This window comes from Oryzias latipes, chromosome 8 (assembly GCF_053564925.1).
Source record: "Oryzias latipes strain Hd-rR chromosome 8, Olatipes_Hd-rR_3.1".
NCBI lineage: Eukaryota > Metazoa > Chordata > Actinopteri > Beloniformes > Adrianichthyidae > Oryzias > Oryzias latipes.
Window position 1 is genome coordinate 5475808 of NC_136244.1, and position 25375 is coordinate 5501182.

The window sequence follows — 25375 nt, forward strand, 5'->3', positions numbered from 1 at the left end:
CACTTGTGGCTCCTCCAGGCGCCTGGGGTTTGATGATCTTGAAGCCACTTGTGGCTCCTCCAGGCGTCTGGGGTTTGATGACTCGGAAGCCACTTGTGGCTCCTCCAGGCGTCTGGGGTTTGATGATGTTGAAGCCACTTGTGGCTCCTCCAGGCGTCTGGGGTTTGATGATGTTGAAGCCACTTGTGGCTCCTCCAGGCGTCTGGGGTTTGATGATGTTGAAGCCACTTGTGGCTCCTCCAGGCGTCTGGGGTTGGCTGATGTTGAAGCCACTTGTGGCTCCTCCAGGGGTCTGGGGTTTGATGATGTTGAAGCCACTTGTGGCTCCTCCAGGCGTCTGGGGTTTGATGAATCGGAAGCCACTGGTGGCTCCTCCCGCCGTCTGGGGAGTGATGTTCCTGATGCCACTTGTGGCTCCTCCCGCCGTCTGGGGTGTGATGTTTCTGATGCCACTTGTGGCTCCTCCCGCCGTCTAGGGTCTGATGTTCCTGATGCCACTTGTGGCTCCTCCCGCCGTCTGGGGTGTGATGTTTCTGATGCCACTTGTGGCTCCTCCCGCCGTCTGGGGTGTGATGTTCCTGATGCCACTTGTGGCTCCTCCCGCCGTCTGGGGTCTGATGTTCCTGATGCCACTTGTGGCTCCTCCCGCCGTCTGGGGTCTGATGTTCCTGATGCCACTTGTGGCTCCTCCCGCCGTCTAGGGTCTTATGTTCCTGATGCCACTTGTGGCTCCTCCCGCCGTCTGGGGTCTGATGTTCCTGATGCCACTTTTGGCTCTTCCCGCCGTCTGGGGTCTGATGTTAGTAAGTGTGAGGAGTGCTCACACTCACTGTAGCCTGTGTTTGTTTCTGAAAGACAAAAATCCAGATGTCATTTTTTCATACTCTGGCAATGATGGCGATGCGAAAGTATTATAAACATCCAGCCGGGCGGGATAGCAACAGCCGAGCTGCTCATGAAGAGGCTTCTTTGGAGAGCTAATCGTGTCCCATACACTGCACAATCCTGGTCAGTCTCAGGCAGGATTTATCAGAAAGAGAGACAATATCTCCGTTAAAGGTTATTTAGTTTATTTATTATTCCAGCACACACAAACAGCCAAAACAGCATGGACGTCACTTAAACTTCCAGCCCTCTAACTCAAGGTTTCACCCCAAAACTCATCATTTCCCATGAGCCTTAGAGGCTGGAGGCGGGGATAACCCCCAGGTCGCTACACTGACCCCACCTAAGAGGGTTAAGTGTCCCCACAACCCTCACATAACTGCAGAACAGAGCCCCATCAGCCTGTTACCTTTCAGCCCCAGGCTTCAGACCCTAGTCGAAAACCGCTTTTATTTCCGGTCCGGTCCCGGTCAGGACGCAAACGGTAACTAATCAAGTGAAATCCCGTTACCCTGGAACAGGCTAGAAACCGTTTATTTCTTTGCTTGGATCAAACTGTTAGTAAATCACAACGTCTGCAAACACTTCCTCATTCAAAACTCAGAGAGTACTAAAAGCTGGCCGAGCAGCCCCCCTTTTTCCTCTTGTTGGGAATAATTAGAAACAGAATAGTTAGAAACTCCCTTTTACATTTTATTACACTAACTTTTACTTTTGATTACACTGATGGTTTAAACTTTGATTCAATATGTAGTATCATCTCAAAATTATATTACAAAGCACAACCAAGACTACTGTCTCTTAACATTCCTTCAGCATCCTCCCCTTTCATCTTTGTGTGTGCTGGTGTATGCGTTCTGGCTAATGTCTGTAATAACCTCAGAGAGATCTGACACTAAGCTCTCTGACCTTCGAACATCTAGCCTGCAAAAACCAGGGGGTGGATTTTCCACACCACCTTCCATCGGATGATGTCTTGAATCTGCAAATGCAGGGCTTATACAGTAAACCCTTGTTTTTCGCGGGGGTTACGTTCCAAAAAGAGCCCGTGTTAGGCAAAATCCGTGAAGTAGAAACCTTTATTTTTTTAACTATTATTATACAATTAAAAACTCTATTATACATTTAAAAGAAAGAACAAACCAGTTTACAGGCTCAAGCATTTGTTTCACAAATAAAAGGACTTTAGAAATGTTTTTTCAAAAAATAACTTCTGTACTGTACTGTCAAATAATAATTTTAATCATCATGAAAATGGCGGACAGTATGATAGCGGTGGTGAGTCCAGACCTACAGAGCCCGTGTCCTGACATTTAGATATAAAAATATATCTTGTTCCCACAGATTAATATCTTGTTCCCACAGGTTATTATGTCGTTCGCACAAAATACTATTCCGTTCCCACAAGATACTATTGCGTTCCCTCAAAATACTATTCCGTTCCCTCGAAATGATTAACTCGTGCGAACGCAATAATTATGTTGTTCGAACGCAATAATTAATCCGTTCGAACGCAGTAATTATTCACGTCATAAGTCATACACGCGGATATGCTCTCTGTCAGCGGTAACTTCCGTGTCTCTGTGACCCATATTCGTTCAAAAAAGGAACATGAAAAACAAAAATGATCACTTTATTACCGTCTCAATGAATATAAGAAAAATATCAAAAGATTTATGATAACTAGGCTGCTTTGTCATACGATAGCTCCTGCTAGGCTACTACTAGCTCCGCCGCAGAGCTCTTTGATGTATGCCGGCATTTGGGCAACTGGCTGGTCTGTTGACAGACAGCTGATATTGTAGTTTAGGGTTGAATAGGAATAATAATATTCAGGACTTGTCTTTTAATAACTTTAGCAGTCAGTTCCTTTACATTCGAAGGCTATAAGGATACATGCTAACTGACTAGCCGATCATTGATCCTGTTATTAATTTACGTCATAGATTTACAGCAGATACCTTCACATTTCTGTCTGTGTGTGTCTCATTACATTGCATTGAAGACACGGAGGATGTTTAGAGAACAGATTTATTTATTTCAAAAAGCACAAAGCATCCATCGTATTCACGTTCACATCATCTGGTACGCCCTCCGGTCATCTTGCTGCAAAAGCAAGATGAGCTTCCTGCCGCTACTTCCGTGTCTCTTTGAGCATTCACATTCAATAGGGGTGAAAATAAAAGCAAGAATGGTCGATCTGTTATTTTCTCGATGAAAATCTGAAAAATATCATATTAAGCTGGCTGCTTCGCCTGAAGCACTTACCTTTAGCTTGTAGCATAACAACAATAGCAGTACGTCACGTTTCCCAGCATGCTTTGCTGCCAATCATTGGCCAATCACCGTGTCCCTGTAACCGAGGTGTAACAACAAGACCAATGATTGGCCGCTGATAAAGTGATCATTTTTGTTTTTCATGTTCCTTTTTTGAACGAATATGGATCACAGAGACACGGAAGTTACCGCTGAAAGTGGCTTTTGCCGGCTTACAGAGAGCATATCAGCGTGTATGACTTATGACGTGAATAATTATTGCGTTCGCACGAGTTAATCATTTCGAGGGAACGGAATAGTATTTTGAGGGAACGCAATAGTAATCTTGTGGGAACGGAATAGTATTTCGTGCGAACAACACAATAACCTGTGGGAACAAGATATTAATCTGTGGGAACAAGATATATTTTTATATCTTAATGTCAGGACACGGGCTCAGTACAGACCAGACATCAGCAAAAAAAAACAGCAAAAAACCCAAATCCAATCTACGATCTGGACTCACACTCTCTAAGTACAGCTCCGGGGATCATTACTGACCTCAAAGAAGACATCCGTCGTCTGAGGGTTGAACTAGAAATGAAGGACGCTCTCCTGTCCAAGTTCATGGACGTCTCCTTCGCCCAGTCCAAGCGGCTAAGCTGCCTTAGCGCTGCACTCCAGGACACAGCTCCATGGGATCCGTCCACCTGCGAACGCCCTTCTTCATCTTCAACTCTTAAGCAACGATCCCTGAATGAAGAAGTGGTTGTCCGAAGGCCCAGAAAGAGTTCTGATGAGACCCGCCGGAGGACTCCTGTCCTGAGTCTCTTCAACCGCTTCGCTAGTCTGGCCGCGGATTCTCCCGCTCCTTCCTCAGCGACTACAGCGGCACAGACACCACCAGATTTGGGCTCCACTCCACTCTTTCCCCGCTCTCTGGAGAGACGCCACGGTGGTCCCGGAGGAGGACGGACGCATCGCGGCATGCAGCAACCCGGATCGGGCCTCGAGGATCACCGCGAAAGCTCCATCATCCGGATCAGACGAGCGTCTGGAACCCCCCGCGTCCTCGCGGGCTCCAGCATCTTCCTCCCGCCGTCGGATCCTGAAGGAAGCCGTCCGCTTCCATTCCAGCAAGTCCCGGGCCTCGCCGCTGCTGACGGACCACCGGCCGCAAGGTGAGGCCACGGCTGTCGTCATGCCTGTCGGATTTGAGTTATCTTAAATTAGGGGTAAATGACATGAGAAATTAAGACTATTAGAAGTGTGGAGTGATATGTGTGTTCATCAGTATAGCTGCAGGAAGTGATCATAGCTGCAGAGAACCAGACCACGATGCAGTTGGTCTGGCTGAGCGGTTGGTTGCCAGCAGCTTAAGGCCTGTGCTGATCTGCCTTGTTGATAACGTCCTGGATGTTAGGGAACCAAGTTAGGACAGCTGAGATGGGGATGTCCAGGAAAGAGAAGCTGTGAACCCTCCTCTGTGCCTTCTACAGTCCAAGATGACTTTCATGGTCTTTTATTTGCGGATCAGCCTTACACTATACTGTTTCCGCACTTGTCTACAAAGTTCACCTCAGTGACCTTTAATAAGTCTTTGTTATTGGCAAGTTAATTACTTATATCCAAGACATGGAGATGTGCGTGGTGGGCCCAGTATGAGCAGGATTTGGGAAATGACAGTTGCCAAGAACTTGCATGAAGTTTCAAAGTTTTTCCCTTTATGTGGAGGAAAAGAAGTCTTTGTCCCTTGTTTGTTCTGCAGAATTGCAAACCTAGAAAGAAATCAACTTGAAAGTATTTATATAAATGTATTTGCCCTTCTTTTGACCCTTCTACGTCATGAATATTTGGTGGCTGTTGCTTGGCAACTCTGAGCTTCAGCTCTCTCCATAGGATTGACATGGGCTGGGCCTCTCCATAACCTTGATATGATTGTTCTTCAGCCATTCCTTGGTTGCCTTGGCTGTAGGTTGTAGGTCACTAACCTCTTGGAAGAACCATTCATGACTGATTTGAAGGGTCCTGGCTTAAGGATGGTAGGAAGTTCTCACTCAGGAATTTCCATTAATGGCTCAATCAACGTGTTGACGAAGCTCTGTGCAGAAAAATAGCACCAAAGCATAATGCTTCCACCTCTATGCTTGACAGTGGAGAAGCTGTTCTTGGGGTCATAAGTAGCAATTCTCTTACTCCAAACCCATAATTGAGTTGATGCCAAAGAGCTCAGTTTTTACCCAAACATGCCATTATGCAGAATAAACAGATAAAGCAAACCCTATTTTCAGTGTGTGATTTTAATTTTTCATCAATCTTAGGATAATTTAGATGATAAAAGTAATAAATATATGAATATAGTATAATGCAGTAAATATTTGATGCGACGAACAATGCTTTTCTGATCTGGACTCAACATGGAATATTTTTTTAACAGAAACACATGAAGCTGTGTTATTTAATGCTCGTAATTTAGACACAAATGATAGAAATGTTGGCTTTATATGCCAAACCAGCCATGTGAAAATTTAAGTGCAAATACGCATGCGTGCGCGCCGTGCACACAAAGCCACCCCCACACCTATGTCTCTGCGCGCCGGTTGTGTTGGGCATCAATAGAGGTATTCTGGTTGTCGCGCTTTCTCTGCACGAGCTAAAGAAATCTCAAAAGGTAAGAAATGTAAGCACATAAGACGGCAATGAAAATATTTTCAGATCATCTGAAAGTATTTTCATCTGACAGATGAATGCAGCTGTTGTCATTGTAAATATACTGAGGGAAGAGTGGTGCTGAAATACAGCCTCCATTGAGACACTAAAGTAACACGACTGCAGGTTACTATCATAGAAAAATGTATTCATGTATTTGTTTCGACTGTGTAGCTGTTGTGGTGGAACAGAGGAAGGGAGGTTTGTGAGAATCAGGGTCACATTAGCTCAGTGGTTCCCAAACTTTTTCTGCAGGGCCCCCCTTTCTGAAGATTAGAATATTTTGGAGCCCCCCCACACTGACACAAACATACAAATCCTTTGTTTCTAAACTCCACCGCGCCCCCCCTGCAAAACCTAGGGGGGGCGCGCCCCCCAGTTTGGGAACCACTGCATTAGCTAATGATTACGGCAGACCTCGCGCCACCGCCGGTTTCCCGGCAAAAAAGGAACAGTAATTTACTGATATTACAGTGTTATGATTGAACATTTAGGGGTTTTCTTGAAATTTACATAAAAAACGTTGTAAAAACGTTCATCTGGACTTGGTTTGTAAATATTTTAAAACAGTCTCCTGAAAACGTTGACTGTATCAGAGACCTGGACTGAGTGACTCCTCCCCCTCACGTTCCTAACAGGAAGTACCCGCTGGCTCGCAGGAGCCAAAATGCTATAGACTTCTACAGAGAAACAAACAGTTACTCAGTCATTCTATGGGTCAGATTAACCATTCTTGCTGTGATACCTTTTCAAACATGTTTTGGCTAATTCCAGTTATTTGTTTTACTCTTTATCACAAGTTATTCAAATTATAGACTGACCAACAGATGCCTCAGTAATAGCATGTGCCACCTTGAATGTTTGTATGACAAATTCCACCAAGCCCACTTTTAGTGGAAGCAGTGTTGACTTTCAACAGGCTTACTCCTGATTGGCGACAGTAGTTGCCATAGAAACGTTGACTCAGATCAATCACGGTCAACTGGCTCCAACGGGGTGACGTCTGTATCACAGAAAAACAACAACAGAATTGGCTTTGTTATGATGGATCCGGAAGTAAATGGGTGACGTCACACTCGCTCAGACCGTTTCTCTGATCCAGTCAAACTGCTTTCCAAAACCAAGTCTCATGACCTTTTTTTATAACTTTTCTTTTTAAAATTCAGAACTTAAAACCTGCACATTCTTACAAAACAGTTAGACTTTAATTGCTACCTTAATTTAATTGTAAAATTAACAACCATTGACATTAATATTATGGCAATATTTTCCCCAAATCTTTTCAGAATGGGGAAGTGGAGACATCAAAATTCTGCTTTTCCTAATTTCAGCTGAATCTGCCACGAGGCTCGACAACTTCTTCCATCAACTGCAAAACGGTGATTGCTGTGGCCGCCAAAACGTCCAAGTGTTAGGCGGGCTACAAAGATTTCAGACCAAGAGAAAGCCTCACATGTGATGAAGTGTCTGTATTGGTATGTATTTACCATCTATGACTCAGAGTCATTAACCAATTGTTGATCTTTTCACAGTGTTGTATGATAATCTAAATTATGACGACGATACAAAAATTGCCGCCAAACCTGCCAAAAAGTCCCGCCTCTTACCACACACATGTTGTGTCCCCAAGTTGCCCTAAGTTCCCTGATCAAGCACAAACGTGCTTTGCCTGGATGAAGGCCAGTGACATGCGGTCAGGTGAGGCAAGTGAGGCAGAGCCTCACCTGTTATAATCGTGATAAAATAGAAAAAGGTAAATTAAGTAAATATTATTTTCCACTGATCTGTGTTAGATATACATTTTCAGTCAACTTAACACATTTTCCTAGGTTTCTGAGGTTAAAATCGCCGAATTTGAGCGTTGCGCGATCACAGCTGAATCTCCGGGTGAGGCTCGGGAGCGCTGTGCCTCACTTCTGACGGTAGGGCTCAATGTTAACACAGACGTGCCGTGGACGCACTGCTATAGGCCTGCAGAAACGGCTTCAGGTGAGGCATACCTCACCAGCAGGGGGCAGATTTGAGCTGACACTAGCTACACTAGTGCCGTAGAAACAGACAGAGGACAAGAAACTCATAAAATAAGGTAAAATAAGGAAGAATTTTTTAACAGATCACAGAGTTTTTTGTGGAGAAGGATCGGCAGACAGACGCAAAAAGTGAGGACAAATATTTTTTTAAATGTTTGCTTCTTTTTTTTAAAATAACATCGGAGTAAAAGTGGATAAAAATGAAAGTAAAATCATTTATTTTATTTCTATGATAATTTTCACAGACAATATTTGATAACCTATTAAAGCTCCAGAATTTGAAGTTGGAAAAATACCACAAATCGTTACTGAGGGTCAAATGTGTGCTGAACACATCTTTGTTCTTAAAGTACATATGAATAATTTTTACACAAGGAGAGTGTTCTATCCATCTATAAAAGAAGTGTTCTCTGTAGAACAAATGTGATTTTGTGTATTTTATAAGATGTTAGCTGTTGTTGGATTAATGGTTAAATATTTAGCTCTTTCATTGTAAATCTGACTCCAGAGGAGTCAGTGCCTCACCAGTCATCAACCTGATCGCACGGTTCTGATGAAGGCCTTATATCGGGTATACTGTTAATAATAATTTTACATTCACCTCAGTCTGTTGTTGTTCCTCATTATTCATGGAAGCTTGATGACACGACATCTTCAATCTGCATGAACTCTAGTTTGATTAGAAACTGTCATCAAATCAAAATTTATTTATAAAGGGGAGCTACTATAACCTACTTTCTGGAATACCCCCCAGGCCAAATTCCAATGAGTTATATCACTAGAGGAGACATCACGTGGTTCCTCATGGGAGGAGAGCACCGCCATCTTGGTGAGGTCAAGTTACTGCTGCAGTGCATGCATGTGAACACATTTTTTGCATAATACCAGTTCATTGTTTGGGTTTCAGCTGCCAAAATCAGAGAACTGAGTCCATGAAGGAGGAAGTCATAACATTTCACAGGTAAGTACTATAATTTTTTTCTTTTAATCCTGCAGGGGCTTCATTAATGATACACATGTTGACATTCATGATGCTGCAGGGCTGTTATCAACATGCTGCATGATGTACGTATAATTTGCTGTGGAAATAAATGTACATTTTATTTTGCTAAACCTGTTTACAGCATACTAGGCTAATATAGTAATATAGATTTATACATTTCTGACTCAGTGACTGAACTTTTCTTGCAGGTTTCCAATGGACTCAGACTTGAGGAAAAAGTGGATCCTAGCAATAAAAAGAGCTAACCCAGATGGATCACTGTGGTACCAACTAGTAATACAGTCTAGATATGTTTAAAACATTTGTGGAAACACATTTAGATAACAGGTCAGACTGTTTGCTTGAAACCCGACACCATACGATCTGTGTTACACAAATTGATCACATGAATCAGTATAAATCTATTGTTTTTCTTTGTTGTTGTTGTTATTTTAGGGTAAATCTATTGTTCACTTTTGAACTTCTTTTGAATATTTATTATTTTATTATTATTAATATTAATAGACATATTTTTTATTTTTTATTGACTTATTATTTATGTATTGTTATTATTTATTGTTTTTTATTGACTTATTATTGATTTATTATTATTATTATTATTATTATTGAGTTATTGTTGGGATTTTCTAAATAATTTAAATTACATGTCAAAGAGGTCCTAAATGTTTACAATTTTTTTTTAATTCTTTGTAATAATTGTTTTATTTGTAAGAAGTCCTGCAACAATGCATTTTCATTAAAGTTTGAGCTTTTAAGGCTGACTGTTTCTCTTCTTTAACAACAACAAATGATGTATATATATATATATATATATATATATATATATATATATATATATAAATGTAAAAATATATATAGTATATAAAAGCTACTTAGACACCTCTAAAAGCAATAGAAATCATTGTCATGTGGGCGTCGTCGACCTCACCAAGATGGCGTCGCGCTCCGCCACCGTCGCCCAGGCTTCCAAAACGGGCGTGTCTCCTCTAGTGATATAACTCATTGCCAAATTCACGCACTTTTTGCTTATTATTTTTTAAGGTACCCATTCTATCGTCCAATCAGAAACAGACCATCATCTTCCACAACAATAAATGTGTCCTGCTTACCCATGTCAATCCTGGTATCTGCGATCCCTGCTCACTCGACCCTGCTATGTCAGTTTTGATCAGTTCAGAATTGTTAATGTAAAAAAAACGCAATGGTTGCTAAGGACTTTCTTGAACCTGCCTGGTGTGTTCCCAGTTCTTCATGTTGCTCTCTCTGAGACTATCACATAGCAGGTGTATTGATACGGAGACTTGATTAGGTGGATTCTATTTATCCTCATTAGTCATTTAGGTCAAACATTGGATCATTCAGAGATCCTCACTGAATACCTGGAGAGACTTTGCTGCACTGAAAGTAAAGGGGCTGAATAATTTTGTCCAATATTTCCGGTTTTTAGTTGTTAAACAAGTTGGAAACATCCAATAAATTTTATTACACTTCATGATTGTGTCCCACTTCATGTTGATTCTTCACAAAAAAATGACAGCTTTATATCTTTGTGTTTGAAGCCTGAAATGTGGCAAAAGGTTGAAAAGTTCAGGGGGGGGGGGCAAATACTTTCGCAGGCTCTGTACATGATGTCCTTTGGTTGTACTTGGGCAGATGTGCTGATGATCAGCGTGTTCCGACAGTGGTTCATTTTCTTTATTTTGAATTCTACTTTTTTATATCATTCAAGGAACATACAATGCCCTCGACACAACATAGATTCCATAAAAATACGGTACCAATACTATTTACATATTTTGTGTTTGTTTTCCTGGCATAAACACTGAAAGAATGTATAGAATCTCCTTAAAGAGTTGAATATTTTTGCCTAAGTATATACATAAATCGTGTTTTTTTTTCTCAACAGCGCTCTTTTTCACAGCTCCCATCCCCATGTGGTGCACTTCCCACAGAGAAGGAAAGGGGGCGCTGCTGAGTCGATTTAGCCGGCCTCAGATACAATCTACCGAAAGGGGGGGTTGAGGGGGAAAACACAACTGGGGTAGGTCGCTCTTTGTTTCTGGCTAGGAAGAGAACCAAGAGACGCTGCGAGCGGTCAGAATCCAAACAGCAACTTTCTCCACTTGTGTAAGTTTGCTACCGATCAGTTTTCAGAGGAGTTTCTCCTAGTCTCGCGCTGCTGTTGTTGGAGAAGGCATGTGGTTCTGTAGGTTTTTTTCCCTCTTGCCTCGGAGAAAAAGACGAGACCGACATTAGAGCAGCGCTGCTGCTGCGGCGGCGCGGCTGAGTGCAATGAATGAAAATTATTTTGGGGAAAAGGCGAAGAGCGGAGCGCCGGGCCAAGTGTACGGGTGGCGCGCTGGATCAATCGGCTGTGTCTGTGAGGGAGGCTCGTTTGTTGCCCTAAATCCCTCGAAAAAGCAGATTTTTGTCGCTAATTGACAAGAAAGAGCATGTCCGACCGGCACGGCTAACACAGCTAGCTAGCTTAGGACGCTAACAGCACAACGCTTATGTTGTTTTGTTAGATTAGATTGGGTCAATTTTGCTCTCAATTATTGAATTTATTATAATTCCTAACATTTTTAAACTAACTCGGGTCTTAGCTAAACATCAAATAAAATAACGTTTTTTTCTGAACAATTCATCAAATATAAAGCCGACTAGGCCTGCTAACATTTAGCTTTCAATAAAGTAGTTTTTATAATCAAAGTTTGACTCTCATTGTAAAAAAAAAAGGTGTTTACAATTGTTTGGTGTTGTTAGGAGTTTGTTTCTGAGTTAAACATGCTAATATTGTAAATAAAACATTTCTGTACATTGATTTTTACTTTTACATCACATTGTTAGTAACTTATATTGAAGAACATTAAATGTACTGTAATATATTCTTCTTGTTTGTGCTGCATTAAAACAAATATTTTTGAATTCTTTGTTACGTTGGTCTTCTTTCTTTGTCGAAACACAAATATTCGAGTTTTACACTCGAATTGTGTTTCAATTAATTGTCAGATTTTAGCTCCAAAATAATATCATTAGTTATTATTTGGTTGTGCTTTTATTTTTTAAACATAGAAATTAAAAGCCTTGTTTGGGATTCTTTTATGGAGATGTATGTTTCTATACATCTCACGTTCTTTTTATATTGCGTTGATTTAATCGATTTTTATTTTTAAAGTTCTTTTTAACTGGTTTTGGCACGTTAGAAATATTTTCTGAGAGCTGTCTTTAAGATGCTCAAAGAAATAAAATCACATGTTTAGAGTTTGGTTTGACTAAAGAAGCTTCGGCACATTTTTAAATTCTTTATTTTTAAGTGGAGTAAACGATTCGTTTTAATTCCGTTTCCTGTTCATTGACCTTAAATCAATTCGGGACCTTCAACCAGTGTGACCTGGCACTGAACAGCTCAGGTGAAGTTTCCAGATTATTGCAGGATAGTCAAGTCTAAATTTTCCTAAAGTTCATCCCTCTGTTGTTTTTCCACATCCTAATAATCCAAAGGGAACATTCTAGCACACACGTGCGTCTCTGCTAAATTCAAAGTGTTTCCACACATTGGACTGCAATGATGGACTGATCGGTTTCTGATGCATCACATGTGTGTTGTCCACTGTGAAGGACCTTGGCCGTATTTGCCATTAGAGTCAAATAAATCTACCACGTCTCAATCAAAAGTTTTTTTTTCCAACTTTGATGATCGATTTATTTCACTTTGAAACAAATTTTTTAAGGGGATGGATTCGATTCAGCCATAGACGGGTCGATAGGGTTAAGTCCTAGAAATATAAATAGATTATTAATAATTTTCAGTTGATACTCAGGTTTTTCACCATAATAGTCAAACTATTATTTTCTCACACTTTCAGTCTTTGTCTCATTTTGTTTTCTCAGGGGTACTTCCTGCTGCCACACATTCCTTCCTTTGCCTAAGAGATGTCCACTCCTGACCCCCCGATGGGAGGGACACCTCGACCGGGTCCCTCCCCAGGTCCGGGTCCATCTCCAGGCGGCATGATGGGCCCAAGTCCCGGACCCTCGCCGGGCTCAGCTCACAGCATGATGGGGCCTAGCCCGGGACCTCCTGGATCGGGACACCCTCACCCTTCACAGGGACCCTCAGGATATCCTCAGGACAACATGCATCAGATGCACAAAGTACAGAAATATTTATAGTAATTCTTTACATGGATGTGTTTAAAAAATGTTAATAATTATCGACACTATTTATCTGGAGTACTTTTGATTAAATTTAGCACAGCATGGTAACAACTTTAAACAAAATTCCTCTTTGTTTACTTTCTTGACAGTTTTAGCTTACAAACCCAGACATTTATGGAATAAATATTTAGATATTCTAGTAAACATATGATTTTTGTCATGCAGCCCATGGAAGCCATGCATGAAAAAGGCATGCCCGATGACCCTCGCTACAGTCAGATGAAGGGCATGGGTATGAGACCGGGTGGACACAGTGGGATGGGACCCCCTCCAAGCCCAATGGATCAACATTCCCAGGGTATGATATGTGTCATCAGTCTTTGTTGCTTTTTTACACTTTTATTTTTATTTTAAAAAAAAAGCATCTTTTGGTAGAAATGAATGATTCTCTATTTTAAAAAGAGTTTTTTCCTCACAAGATGCATGAAGGGAGAGTGAATGATGCTCACAGACATGTATTGTTAGTGGGAACTCGCCCAGCCAGTTTCTCCTCTTCTGTTGCACGTTTGCCTGTGAGTGCAGACAGCAGCGGGAGGGGGCGGAGCTCAGGGGCTTCCCCTTTCAGACAACAACAAAAGCAGCTGCATCCACAAGACCAGACAGTCAGTGAGAAAAGAGGATTCACTGTATGACCACTTAGGTTTTGTAGTTGAGGTTTGCCACCCAGGGAAATGAAAATGTGTGATTTGAACATTGATGTGTGTAGTTTTACACTGTTATTGTGTATTGTTTCAAAGGTTACCCATCTCCTTTGGGAGGGTCGGACCACGCGCCCAGCCCTGTCCCAGCCAACGGCCCTCCCTCTGGCCCTGGGGCTGGCCCCATGGAAGCCGGAGGGGACCCCAATCAGGTTATGGGTCAACCAAACCGTGGTGGTCCTCAGGGCCCAGGGGGACTACCCGGTCCTGGGGGGCCACCGGGTGGTGCCGGTGGACCCGCTTCTTTTACCCAAAGCCAGCTGCACCAACTCAGGGCTCAGATCATGGCCTACAAGATGCTGGCACGCAATCAGGCGCTTCCAGACCACCTGCAGATGGCCGTTCAGGGCAAGAGACCCATGCCTGGGATGCAGCAACAGCCCATGCCAAACATGCCCCCTTCTGCAGGACCTGGAGGTGGCCCAGGTGCCGGCCCAGGACCAGCTCAGGCTAACTATAACAGACCACATGGTGGGTTTAAAAAAAAAAAGGCCTGGAAAGCAGAATATTTGCCTGTGATTTCATTGATTGTTTCTGGTTTTCCTTTTTTATGCTTTACAGGGATGGTAGGTCCCAATATGGTGCCTCCTGCTGGACATGCAGGGGTTCCTCCTGGTATGCAAGGCCAGCCTGCAAATGGGCCTCCAAAACCGTGGCCCGAAGGTAACCCTTAATCTAACAAGTAACTCGTTACTCCTGCCTTTCTTTTTGTTATACCTTACAAATTATAACTTTTCCCCATCCTCACCTGTAGGACCAATTGTGAATGCTGCTGCTCCCTCCAACCCTCCTCAGAAGTTGATTCCACCTCAGCCCACCGGCAGACCCTCTCCCGCTCCTCCCTCAGTGCCTCCAGCCGCCTCTCCAGTGATGCCTCCTCAGACGCAGTCGCCGGGGCAACCTGCACAGCCGCCCCCTATGATGCTGCACCAGAAGCAGAACCGCATCACTCCCATCCAGAAACCCCGCGGGCTGGACCCAGTAGAGATCCTCCAGGAGAGAGAATACAGGTGAGGGGGGCTGGAGGCGCCGCTGAGGGCCGCAGCAGCATTGAAGGACATTGATTAGCAACCATGGTTTCAGTGTCTGATCGTAAAAAAACAACGATTTTGGTGAAAGTTTATGAGTTTGCTTCATTTAAAATTGACCAAAATGATTACTATAATTATTTTCTGAGCTACATGTTGTCATAGAAACTCATATGACTGAGGTTAAAATAACTTGAATCAAAGATGAATTATTTTTATTCCTGCATGCATTTTTGGTGTTTTTTTTTCACCCATAACATGAACAACATGTGTTACTTTTAGGCTTCAGGCTCGTATCGCTCACCGCATCCAGGAGCTGGAAAACCTGCCCGGCTCTCTGGCGGGTGATTTACGGACCAAGGCCACCATCGAGCTGAAGGCCTTGAGGCTTCTCAACTTCCAAAGACAGGTATGCGCCGTCTTTGTCATTGTAACTCAGAAACATCCTAATGAACCATAAGTTTTAAGTTGACTTTGTTGGTGTTCTCTGTTCCCCGTTTAACAGCTGCGTCAGGAGGTGGTGGTTTGCATGCGGCGTGACACCGCTCTGGAAACCGCGCTGAATGCCAAAGCTTATAAACGCAGCAAACGCCAGTCTCTGCGCGAGGCCCGCATCACGGAGAAGCTAGAGAAGCAGCAGAAGATCGAACAGGAGCGCAAACGGCGTCAGAAACACCAGGTATGAACTGTAGAGGAAGGAGTCCTTTTGTTTCACCCCTAATCTGTCTAATGGACGTTAAAAGGCCAGAATAAAAGAAAAGGGTTGCGAGTTTGATTAGAGCTGTTTATTTCCACAGGAATACCTCAACAGCATCCTTCAGCACGCCAAGGACTTTAAGGAGTACCACCGCTCCATCACAGCAAAGATCCAGAAGGCCACCAAAGCTGTCGCCACTTACCACGCCAACACTGAGCGCGAGCAGAAGAAGGAGAATGAGCGGATTGAGAAGGAGAGAATGCGGAGGCTGATGGTGAGACCTCTGAACTGCATCTCAGCCACCGCCGGGATGACACAGACGCAGCGTAGAAGTGCCGTGGCCTTTGTTGACTCATGCTGCGATCTACACGCCGTTTCTGCATCTGCTTCCAGGCTGAAGATGAAGAAGGTTACCGAAAACTTATTGACCAAAAGAAAGACAAGCGTCTGGCTTACCTGCTGCAGCAGACTGACGAATACGTGGCCAACCTCACTGAGCTGGTGCGCGCCCACAAAGCTGAGCAAGCCCTCAAGGAGAAGAAGAAGAAGAAGAAAAAGAAGGTAGACGTGTTGATACACTTTTGGATTTTAACATTTTATTGTCTTTAGCAGTTTTCTTATTGCTTCTTCTGTGTGAACGGTTTCATCTTCAGAAGCCAGAATCCGCAGAAACTGGTGCTGCCTCTTTAGGGCCCGATGGAGAGGTGGGTGTAAAATGTCAGCCGTTGTGAGTTTTTACCTTCATGTGAAACATTTGACCACCACGTTTGTTTGTTTTTATGCCTTCCTCCCATCAGCCATTGGATGAGACCAGTCAGATGAGCGACCTGCCGGTCAAAGTCATCCACGTGGACAGCGGGAAGATTTTGACCGGAGTCGACGCACCGAGGGCCGGCCAGCTGGAAGCCTGGCTAGAAATGAACCCAGGGTACCCGTCGCAACAAAAACCCTGTTTCTGTTTCTTAAATGTATTGCAGATACGGTAGTTCTAATTTTCTCTAAAACGACGCTCTCCTGCAGATACGAAGTAGCCCCTCGTTCAGACAGTGAAGACAGCGGCTCAGATGATGATGAAGATGAAGAGGTGCGTAAATATTGCAAGAGTAGGGATGGTACTGTATGGATTTCATCTTGTGCCGATGCCGTAACGGTGCTCAATGATGGAAGAGGGCGCTGGAATGTGCCTACGATGCTGTTTAATTATTTCTGACAGTCTGCACTGCGGCGCTGCATCTCCTCTTCACACACGCCGAAGTGAACGTGTATTTCCCCATTCATCGCCACGACAACTGTCTTTTTTTTTTGTAGCATTGTACACATCAATTTTATCCATCTGGTCGCTACATTTGAATCAGAATGGCTAAAAATGTACTGCAAAACTGACTGTAATACAAGTCAACTGCACGTCTGAAATGAGACAGAAATCTGCATTTTGACACGGTAGCGGTCGTACCGTATACGTCGACCAATTTGGAACCTAGTTTCAGTACCCATCCCTACTGAGAAGTGGGGTCACATTACAACCTGGAGCTCTCAGACTAAACGTTTTGGGGCGGCATTTGTCAGGACGAAGAGGAGGATCAGCAAAAACCGTCTGCAGCTCTATCAGAGGAGAAGAAGAAGATTCCAGACCCCGACAGCGAGGATGTGTCAGAGGTGGATGTCCAGCACATCATCGAGTAAGCGAATCATGTGACTCTGCTTTCATTACAGGTGAAGTTTTTTTGAAGCATTCTTGGTTTTCTTGTATGCTAATGTTTCACTCTGTCATCAGACATGCCAAGCAGGATGTAGACGATGAGTACGGCAACGCCAGTTTCCAACGCGGCCTGCAGTCCTACTACGCCGTAGCCCACGCCGTCACGGAGAAGGTGGACAAGCAGTCCTCTCTGCTGATCAACGGGCAACTCAAGCAATACCAGGTACCCCACGGAACTGATATCATCTTTTTTTTTGCACGTGAAGAATCATCGCCTTTTTGTGAAGCTACTTGTTGACTAACTTCTTGCGCGCAGATTAAAGGTCTGGAGTGGCTGGTGTCACTTTACAACAACAACCTGAACGGCATCCTGGCTGATGAGATGGGTCTGGGAAAAACCATCCAGACCATCGCCCTCATCACTTACCTCATGGAGTACAAGCGCATCAATGGACCCTTCCTCATCATCGTTCCCCTCTCGTGAGTTCAGACTCCTCCTCTGTGTTGCTCTAGCTTTCAAACATGAAGATCTAAGCTGTGTGTTTGTTCTCAGGACTTTGTCAAACTGGGTGTACGAGTTTGATAAGTGGGCTCCGTCTGTGGTGAAGGTTTCCTACAAGGCAAGTTGAAGACAAAAGATTTAAAAAATTTGTATTCCAAGTAGAAATCTGTGGAGTTTTAGAAAATAAAGAGATTTTGTTGCGTTCACTTCCAGGGGTCTCCAGTCGCTCGCCGTTTATTTGTTCCCATCTTGCGAAGCGGCAAATTCAATGTGCTCTTAACCACCTACGAGTACATCATCAAGGATAAACAAGTGCTAGCTAAGGTAACCGGAAGCTTCTTTTGTTCATCGTTTATGCAGATTTAGCATTTTGTAACATTAACTCTTCTTCTCTACGGCCTTTTCTCTCAGATCCGTTGGAAGTACATGATTGTGGATGAGGGCCATCGGATGAAGAACCACCACTGTAAACTGACGCAGGTGCTGAACACCCACTACTTAGCGCCACGCCGTTTGCTGCTCACTGGCACGCCGCTGCAGAACAAACTTCCCGAGCTGTGGGCACTGCTCAACTTCCTGCTGCCCACCATCTTCAAGAGCTGCAGCACCTTTGAGCAGTGGTTCAACGCCCCCTTCGCCATGACAGGAGAGAAGGTGAATTCTAGACGTGGCCGATGATCCCAGATATTCAGATTTCATTCAAGATTCAAACACAAAGGAGCTGGTTTCTCCTAAAAGCCTTTTGTTTTGTTTGATTACAGGTCGATCTAAATGAAGAGGAGACCATCCTGATTATTCGCCGTTTGCACAAAGTGCTGCGACCATTCCTGCTGCGCAGACTCAAGAAGGAGGTGGAGGCGCAGCTGCCAGAGAAGGTGAGCCGAAATAATCATGACTTTGATGGAAACATTTTCAAAGAGTTTCCCCGGTGGATTTGTTCAAACATCAACTCTGTGATTTAAAAAAGATATATTAATGGTGGTCTCTCACTAATGAATGACTGTAGACCTTGTCAATCAATCTCCTCCATGCCGTGTCTCCTACATAAATCAGATCTTTGGTTTCATTTTACGCAAAAAAAACTGGACTTATTTTTCTATGAAGGCTTGAATTTTGAGAGCTTAAACAAGTTTTACAGCTTTAAAAACATCTATAATAATTGTGAAGAAATAAGATGACTATGATTTCGTCTATAGCAAAGATAATAATTAGTTATTTTTTAAAGCCTAACTCTCGCGATAAACGATTGCCGCTCCATGGCCTGAATAAGACGCCAACGTCTCCTTTGATAGATTGTGATGAGCGCTAGTGTCGTGGCAGAGATTTGAATGCATCTGCTGTCAATCAAAGTACTGTTCACATCCGTCACCATGTTATTGAATGAATTATTGTTTATTTATGGAAACACTACAATTCCAATAAAGTTTTATTAATATGCGTAATGGAAACATAGCTAGTAGCTTAATTTATGAGTTTTCCTGCACTTTGATTTTAAAAATCATGCAAACGCGCTCCTCTGATCAGCTGACCTGAAAAAGAAAAAACGGGAATGGCTAATATTCATGGTCTAATCTGAGGGATTAGGTTTAACCAGAAATGATTCAGGAAGTTAATAGGATGGTGCATTGGAGGAAGGTGTTCTCATGAGAAATGTCAAAAAATAAAAAGTCATTTGTCCTGCTATCATCGCTTAACCCCTAAGGACGTGTTTATAAATTCCTATAGGAGCCGTCACGACCTCTATGACCATCAAAACTTATGGATGGGTGCTACAACTGATCATTATCTCACCAAATGTCATTAAAACACTCCAAACTTGAATCAACATCAAATACGCACTAGTGTTGCTTTTAATGAAAATCCACGCAGTAAAGTAGCAGCTCTAACAGATGCTGTCGTCTTTTCTCACTCTTTTTCCAGTTTAGCCAGAAATCACTTTCTCCAAATGAAAATAACTAAAGGGTCTTTGCCTGAGTGTCATCTATGGGATCTTTGGGGAACATAGCAACCCATTAGACCCAACCCAAAAGACCTTCTTTCTAAAATCAGTCATTTTATTCCACCAATGTCCTTTTAAATTAAAAATTCTTCATTTATTTCCTCTGTGAAGTGTTGGTCAAAGCTCATCACACTGCAAAACATCCAGAAGGTCTTTAGCTTTAAGCTGTTTCACAGTTTTAACAAATGAAGGGAAACACAGCAGCAACAGTCTTGATTTCCACTCATTCTTTTCATCAAAGGGTGTGCAGTAATCTAATGAATCAAACCTGTCCTTGCAGGTGGAGTATGTGATCAAGTGCGACATGTCGGCGCTGCAGCGAGTTCTGTACAGACACATGCAGGCGAAGGGAGTCCTGCTCACAGACGGCTCCGAAAAAGACAAGAAGGTACGAAGAGGACGCCGACGGTACGTTTTAAGATCCGCAATTGTGTTTTAAAATCTCTTTTTACGCCGACCCGTTTCAGGGTAAGGGTGGTACCAAGACCCTGATGAACACCATCATGCAGCTGAGAAAGATTTGTAATCATCCCTTCATGTTCCAACACATTGAGGTGAGAACCGCGCAGCACAGCGGCGTCAAACTCTGCGCTTATAGCAGGACGGATTTTGACATTTTGTCGTGTTTGCAGGAATCATTTTCAGAGCATTTGGGTTTCTCTGGAGGAATCGTGAGCGGGTGAGTGGAACAAACGTTTCTGTGATTTCTGTTTATTTTACGATCTCCTTCACTGTCCCATTTTCTTTTTTCTTTTTTTTTCGCTCAGCCCGGATCTTTACCGGGCTTCTGGGAAATTTGAGCTGCTAGATCGGATTCTGCCCAAGCTGAGAGCCACAAACCACAAAGTGCTGCTGTTCTGTCAAATGACCTCACTCATGACCATCATGGAGGACTACTTCGCTTACCGCAGCTTCAAGTACCTGCGTCTGGATGGTGCGACATTCAAAAACACACAACTGCTGCTTCTTCCAAGTTGTGAACTATTTGAATTCCATTTATAGAGTTTTTATCTTTGTAGGAACTACCAAAGCTGAGGACCGAGGTATGCTTCTGAAGACGTTCAATGACCCCGCCTCCGAGTACTTCATATTCCTGCTCAGTACCAGAGCCGGAGGTCTGGGTCTGAACCTGCAGTCTGCCGACACTGTGATCATTTTTGACAGCGACTGGAACCCCCACCAGGTATTTATGAATTTCCTCAAAGGAACAACTGGGAATCAGAGATCTTAGTTCGATTTCTGGTCAAATAAAATAAAAAACCTGACCCGATAAATTTTTTGATTTTTATTCAGAGCAGTTCTGTCCTAGAACAAGCTCAAAAACATCTCTGGTCTTTCCTCAGGTCATACAGTCAAATAGAAATGGCATTAGGAGAACAAAAGATGCAATTTTTAAATTAAGACTTTGTTTTACAAAAGCCAACTGGAAAAGTTACTGAGCTGGTGTTTCATTCTTGAGGCCTCAGCTGCCGCCACAAATGAAATAGTTGAAAAGCAGAAAAGCTTCAGTTTGAAAAACTATAGTCATAAAACAGACCAGTTCAGAGGTTTCTGTTTTAATGAGACCCAAGTTCAAACAGTTTTAATGTCATTTTGTTTCACTGAATTGCTTCGCGTCAAATTCCTAAGTTAACTGTCCATCACAGGGGCAGTGGGGTGATGATTTGGGAGTTCTAAATCAAAACTGAAATCATATGTAAATCTTTCTGTATGAATGTTATCTCAATAATTGAACAATGTTATTTCAAAATTAGTTTTTTTTTAAATGCTCGTAGAAAATGAGTTATGGGTAGAATCTAGTATTTTGACCAGAATCCTCCTGAAATTTCCCGTCCTCGTTTTTTCCAGGACTTGCAGGCTCAGGACCGAGCTCATCGCATCGGTCAGCAGAATGAGGTGCGCGTGCTGCGGCTCTGCACCGTCAACAGCGTGGAGGAGAAGATCCTCGCCGCGGCCAAGTACAAACTGAACGTGGACCAGAAGGTCATCCAGGCCGGCATGTTCGACCAGAAGTCCTCGGGCTATGAGCGCCGCGCCTTCCTGCAGGCCATCCTGGAGCACGAGGAGCAGGACGAGGTGACGTCATCCTTTACACTTTTGCCTCCCAGCTTCCTCAAACATTTATGAGTAGACTTTTCTTATTTTCATCTTCTCGTGTGCAGGAAGAGGATGAAGTGCCCGATGATGAAACCGTGAACCAGATGATCGCCAGGAGCGAGGAGGAGTTTGAGCAGTTCATGGTTAGTCCCCCTATTGCATCAATTTCACAAATAAACGCTTTGACTTCACGATCTGACTCTCGACTTGACTTGTCTGAAGCGCATGGACCTGGATAGGCGCCGGGAAGATGCTCGCAACCCCAAGAGAAAACCTCGTCTGATGGAGGAGGACGATCTCCCCAACTGGATCTTAAAAGATGACGCCGAGGTTGAGAGGCTAACCTGCGAAGAGGAGGAGGAGAAGATGTTCGGCAGGGGGTCCCGCCAGCGGAAGGAGGTGGACTACAGCGACTCGCTCACAGAGAAGCAATGGCTGAAGGTGCAGAGAGTTCCAGCTGCTGAAGGTCTGCTCCAACCACAGCTGGCTTAAATGAGTTTGGTCATCTGTTTTTTTTCGCTGCAGGCTATCGAAGAAGGTAATCTGGAGGACATGGAGGAAGAGGTGCGCCACAAGAAGACAACCAGAAAACGGAGGAGAGATCGGGACCACGACGGTGGGTCCTCCTCGCTGGGCTCCAGCAGCCGGGGACGGGACAAGGATGAGGAGGTGAAGAAAGCCAAGAAACGAGGCCGCCCACCTGCAGAGAAGCTCTCCCCCAATCCTCTGTCCCTCACCAAGAAGATGAAGAAGATCATTGATGCTGTCATCAAATACAAGGACAGGTGGGTCCACTGAAGCAGATTCTTCCTGTTCAAATACCACCTACTAGGAGATAATAAAGCTTTTTTAAAGTAAAGCTCATGAAAACCATGAGCTTACAAGTATGAAATAAAATCAGAATTTATTTAGCTCCACACAATCGAGCATCACCCTACAGCTGAGTTTCTCATATTTGGGCTGTAAAAAGGCTCCGCCCATTGTTCATATTATAGCAGCTTCCTGTCAGGGTTGTGTTTGCATTTTACAAAACCCTTCACTGTAATATTAAATTCATCCTGAAATGGATGGAAAGCAATTAGTAAATTTAGCCACATTTCCTTTCTATGCAGACGACGTTCAGCTTTATTGCTCCTTTGCTGAAACGGACTAGAATATCTTGACCAACTTATTGGTTTGTTAAACAGTTTTTAAGTCATGGTTATTTGATGACCACCTACACAAAACTGATTTGTGCCGCAGAAAATAAAATCTTGGGGTGTTAGACAAATCCCTAAGGACACTTCAACAAATTGTCAAAAATTTATTATACGGTAATTTGCTGTTTTCACAAAAGCTCCTTAAAACATCTCAACTGGTTCAAAATTGTGGGGCAGCGCTGTTAACTGGAGCCAATAAACTAGCAAGCATGACTCCATTACTGTCCTCTTTACATGGGCTCCCAGTTGAATTTAGAGTTGATTTTCAACATTTTCTTCTAGTTCTTGGAGTCTTGCATGGACAAACCCCCCACACACATTTCTTACCTTCTAACCTTTGACATCTTTGGCCCGGTCCCTGAGGTCGTCATACCAAAAACTTCTTCAAGAAAAAACTCATTCATTCATCTTCTTGACCGTTTTTTCCCTTTCGGGGTCACGGGGTTGCCGGAGCCTTTCCCGGCCACTTGGGCGTAGGCAAGGGACGCCCTGGACTGGTCGCCAGTCTGTCGCAGAGTAGAATATCCTCAATCACACATCCATTCACTCTCACACTCACACCTATGGACAATTTAAAGTTGCCAATCAATGGCAATCAATCTATGTAGCATGTTTTTGGACGGTGGGAGGAAGCCCGAGATCCCGGAGAGAACCCACGCATGCACGGGGAGAACATGCAAACTCCACACAGAAAGGTCCCCCATTGATGTTGTGTTTTTCATGTCCCCCAGCCGGGACTTGAACCGGGGGCCTTCTTGCTGTGAGGCGTGCAGAAAAAACTCTTCATTACATTTGTATCAACAGAAAATGTTTTAAAATCCATTGTTGATGGTTCAAATCATCTCTGCAGTAACGGCCGACAGCTGAGCGAGGTTTTCATCCAGCTGCCTTCTCGTAAAGAGCTGCCTGAGTATTACGAGCTGATCCGCAAACCTGTCGACTTCAGAAAGATCAAGGTAAGCAGGAGACGGACACACACACGCGCACACACACCGTTTTCCATTTCTGTTCATTTATTTGACGGACAACTCGCCCAATCAGGAGAGGATCCGCAGCCACAAATACCGCAGCCTGAATGACCTGGAGAAGGATGTGATGCTGCTCTGCCAGAACGCTCAGACCTTTAACCTGGAGGGCTCGTTGGTAAGTCCCGCCCCCCGAGCAGAAAAACGGACCGTCAGAGCTGATCTTCTGAAGCTCACCGCCGTCTGTCTTGCAGATCTACGAGGACTCCATCGTTCTCCAGTCAGTCTTCACCAGTGTGAGGCAGAAGATCGAGAAGGACGATGAAAGCGAGGGCGAGGAGAGTGAGGAGGAGGAGGAGGAGGTTGATGAAGGCTCTGAGTCTGAATGTAAGCACTGAAGGTTTCGGAGGAGTCCGCAGGAGGAAAGTGTTTTGATTGTTTTGTGGACCTCCTGCAGCGCGTTCGGTGAAGGTGAAGATCAAACTCAGTCGGAAGGAGAAGGGGGAGAGGAGCGGAAAAGGCCAGAGGCGGAGGGGCCGCGGCTCCAGGGCCAAACCGGTGGTCAGCGACGATGACAGCGAGGAGGAGCAGGAGGAGGTGAGCTGGGTTTGAGCCCGGGGGGGGGGCGTCATGTCAGCAGGCTCCACAGTAATGCTGTGTGGTGTGTCTGCAGGAGCGCTCAGCCAGCGGCAGCGACGACGACTGAAGCCACTGAACCACGTGACCAACAGTCCACAGAGCCTTTGACCGGACTCTTATACGTTTTACTTAGAAACGGCGCTCAGTCAGTCAGCGGGAAGCCCTAGTTTTACCTAGAAAAGTTGATTTTTAGTGAAACACTTGCATTAAACAATTTATTAAAAAAAAACTTTGAACCATCCACTTCATATTTAAATAATTTCTTGTCATGATCAGTTGTGTCTCTTTGCTTTTTTTGTGTTTTCTCCTCTGAATGAAACATCGATGGAGCCTGATTTATTATTCACTGATGGTGGGCCGTTGAAACATGTTTTTAAGTGATGTTCAGTTTGAGGCAAAGCATTCGTGTGAGCGAGGAAATCCCCTTTTTTTTTTTTTGCGTGTGTCTGTGGAAATGCCCCGTTCACTATTTTGTGTTTAATTTAAGACTACAAGCGGGATGATGGTACATCCCACCCTGCAGCCCCTCCCTCTTGGGTCAGGTGTGTAATAAACGGGAGGGAGGGTGAGGACCATGTACTCCTGTCGGTGTCACTGGATTCCAAAAGTTACAATAAAAGCATCTCATGTTTAAACTGCAGCAGTTTGTGTTTTTGCTTCAAGCAGATGCTCTAAAAGTCACTTATCAAATAAGACCCTTTTAAAGTGAAACTGGAAGTGGCAGCAATCTACCCAAAACAATGGTCCT

General features: G+C 43.8%; 2 protein-coding genes across 3 annotated transcripts; both read left to right on the forward strand.

Moving 5' to 3' along the window:
• Positions 1 to 3741: 3741 nt before the first annotated feature.
• LOC144994235 (uncharacterized) lies at positions 3742 to 10693 on the forward strand. Its single transcript, XM_078951334.1, has 2 exons — positions 3742 to 4322; positions 7182 to 10693. Exons 1-2 carry the CDS (start codon positions 3742 to 3744, stop codon positions 7183 to 7185), a joined length of 585 nt encoding a protein of 194 aa, XP_078807460.1. The 3' UTR covers positions 7186 to 10693.
• Positions 10694 to 10818: 125 nt separating this feature from the next.
• smarca4a (SWI/SNF related BAF chromatin remodeling complex subunit ATPase 4a) lies at positions 10819 to 25262 on the forward strand. Of its 2 annotated transcripts, none has more exons than XM_023957991.2 (34): positions 10819 to 11010; positions 12778 to 13041; positions 13270 to 13402; positions 13842 to 14273; positions 14364 to 14465; positions 14557 to 14812; positions 15113 to 15239; positions 15336 to 15509; positions 15628 to 15801; positions 15921 to 16088; positions 16181 to 16231; positions 16325 to 16455; positions 16548 to 16611; positions 17094 to 17206; positions 17302 to 17449; positions 17543 to 17706; positions 17780 to 17846; positions 17942 to 18052; positions 18140 to 18382; positions 18490 to 18603; positions 20008 to 20115; positions 20195 to 20281; positions 20360 to 20406; positions 20495 to 20661; positions 20747 to 20910; positions 21576 to 21803; positions 21890 to 21967; positions 22047 to 22265; positions 22350 to 22609; positions 23874 to 23979; positions 24065 to 24166; positions 24243 to 24375; positions 24446 to 24585; positions 24662 to 25262. In XM_023957991.2, exons 2-34 carry the CDS (start codon positions 12820 to 12822, stop codon positions 24692 to 24694), a joined length of 4866 nt encoding a protein of 1621 aa, XP_023813759.1. In that variant the 5' UTR covers positions 10819 to 11010; positions 12778 to 12819; the 3' UTR covers positions 24695 to 25262. The 2 variants fall into 2 exon arrangements, with proteins under 2 accessions (XP_023813759.1, XP_078807352.1); XM_078951226.1 differs by lacking the exon at positions 10819 to 11010 and adding an exon at positions 11041 to 11263.
• Positions 25263 to 25375: the final 113 nt, after the last annotated feature.

Coding starts and splice junctions, on each gene's coding strand:
- LOC144994235 (XM_078951334.1), top strand. CDS start 3,742: ATGAAGGACGCTCTCCTGTCCAAGTTCATGGACGTCTCCTTCGCCCAG.
- smarca4a (XM_023957991.2), top strand. CDS start 12,820: ATGTCCACTCCTGACCCCCCGATGGGAGGGACACCTCGACCGGGTCCC. Junction 17,450..17,542: donor GGCAACTCAAGCAATACCAG/GTACCCCACGGA, acceptor TCTTGCGCGCAG/ATTAAAGGTCTGGAGTGGCT. Junction 20,282..20,359: donor TCATGTTCCAACACATTGAG/GTGAGAACCGCG, acceptor TCGTGTTTGCAG/GAATCATTTTCAGAGCATTT.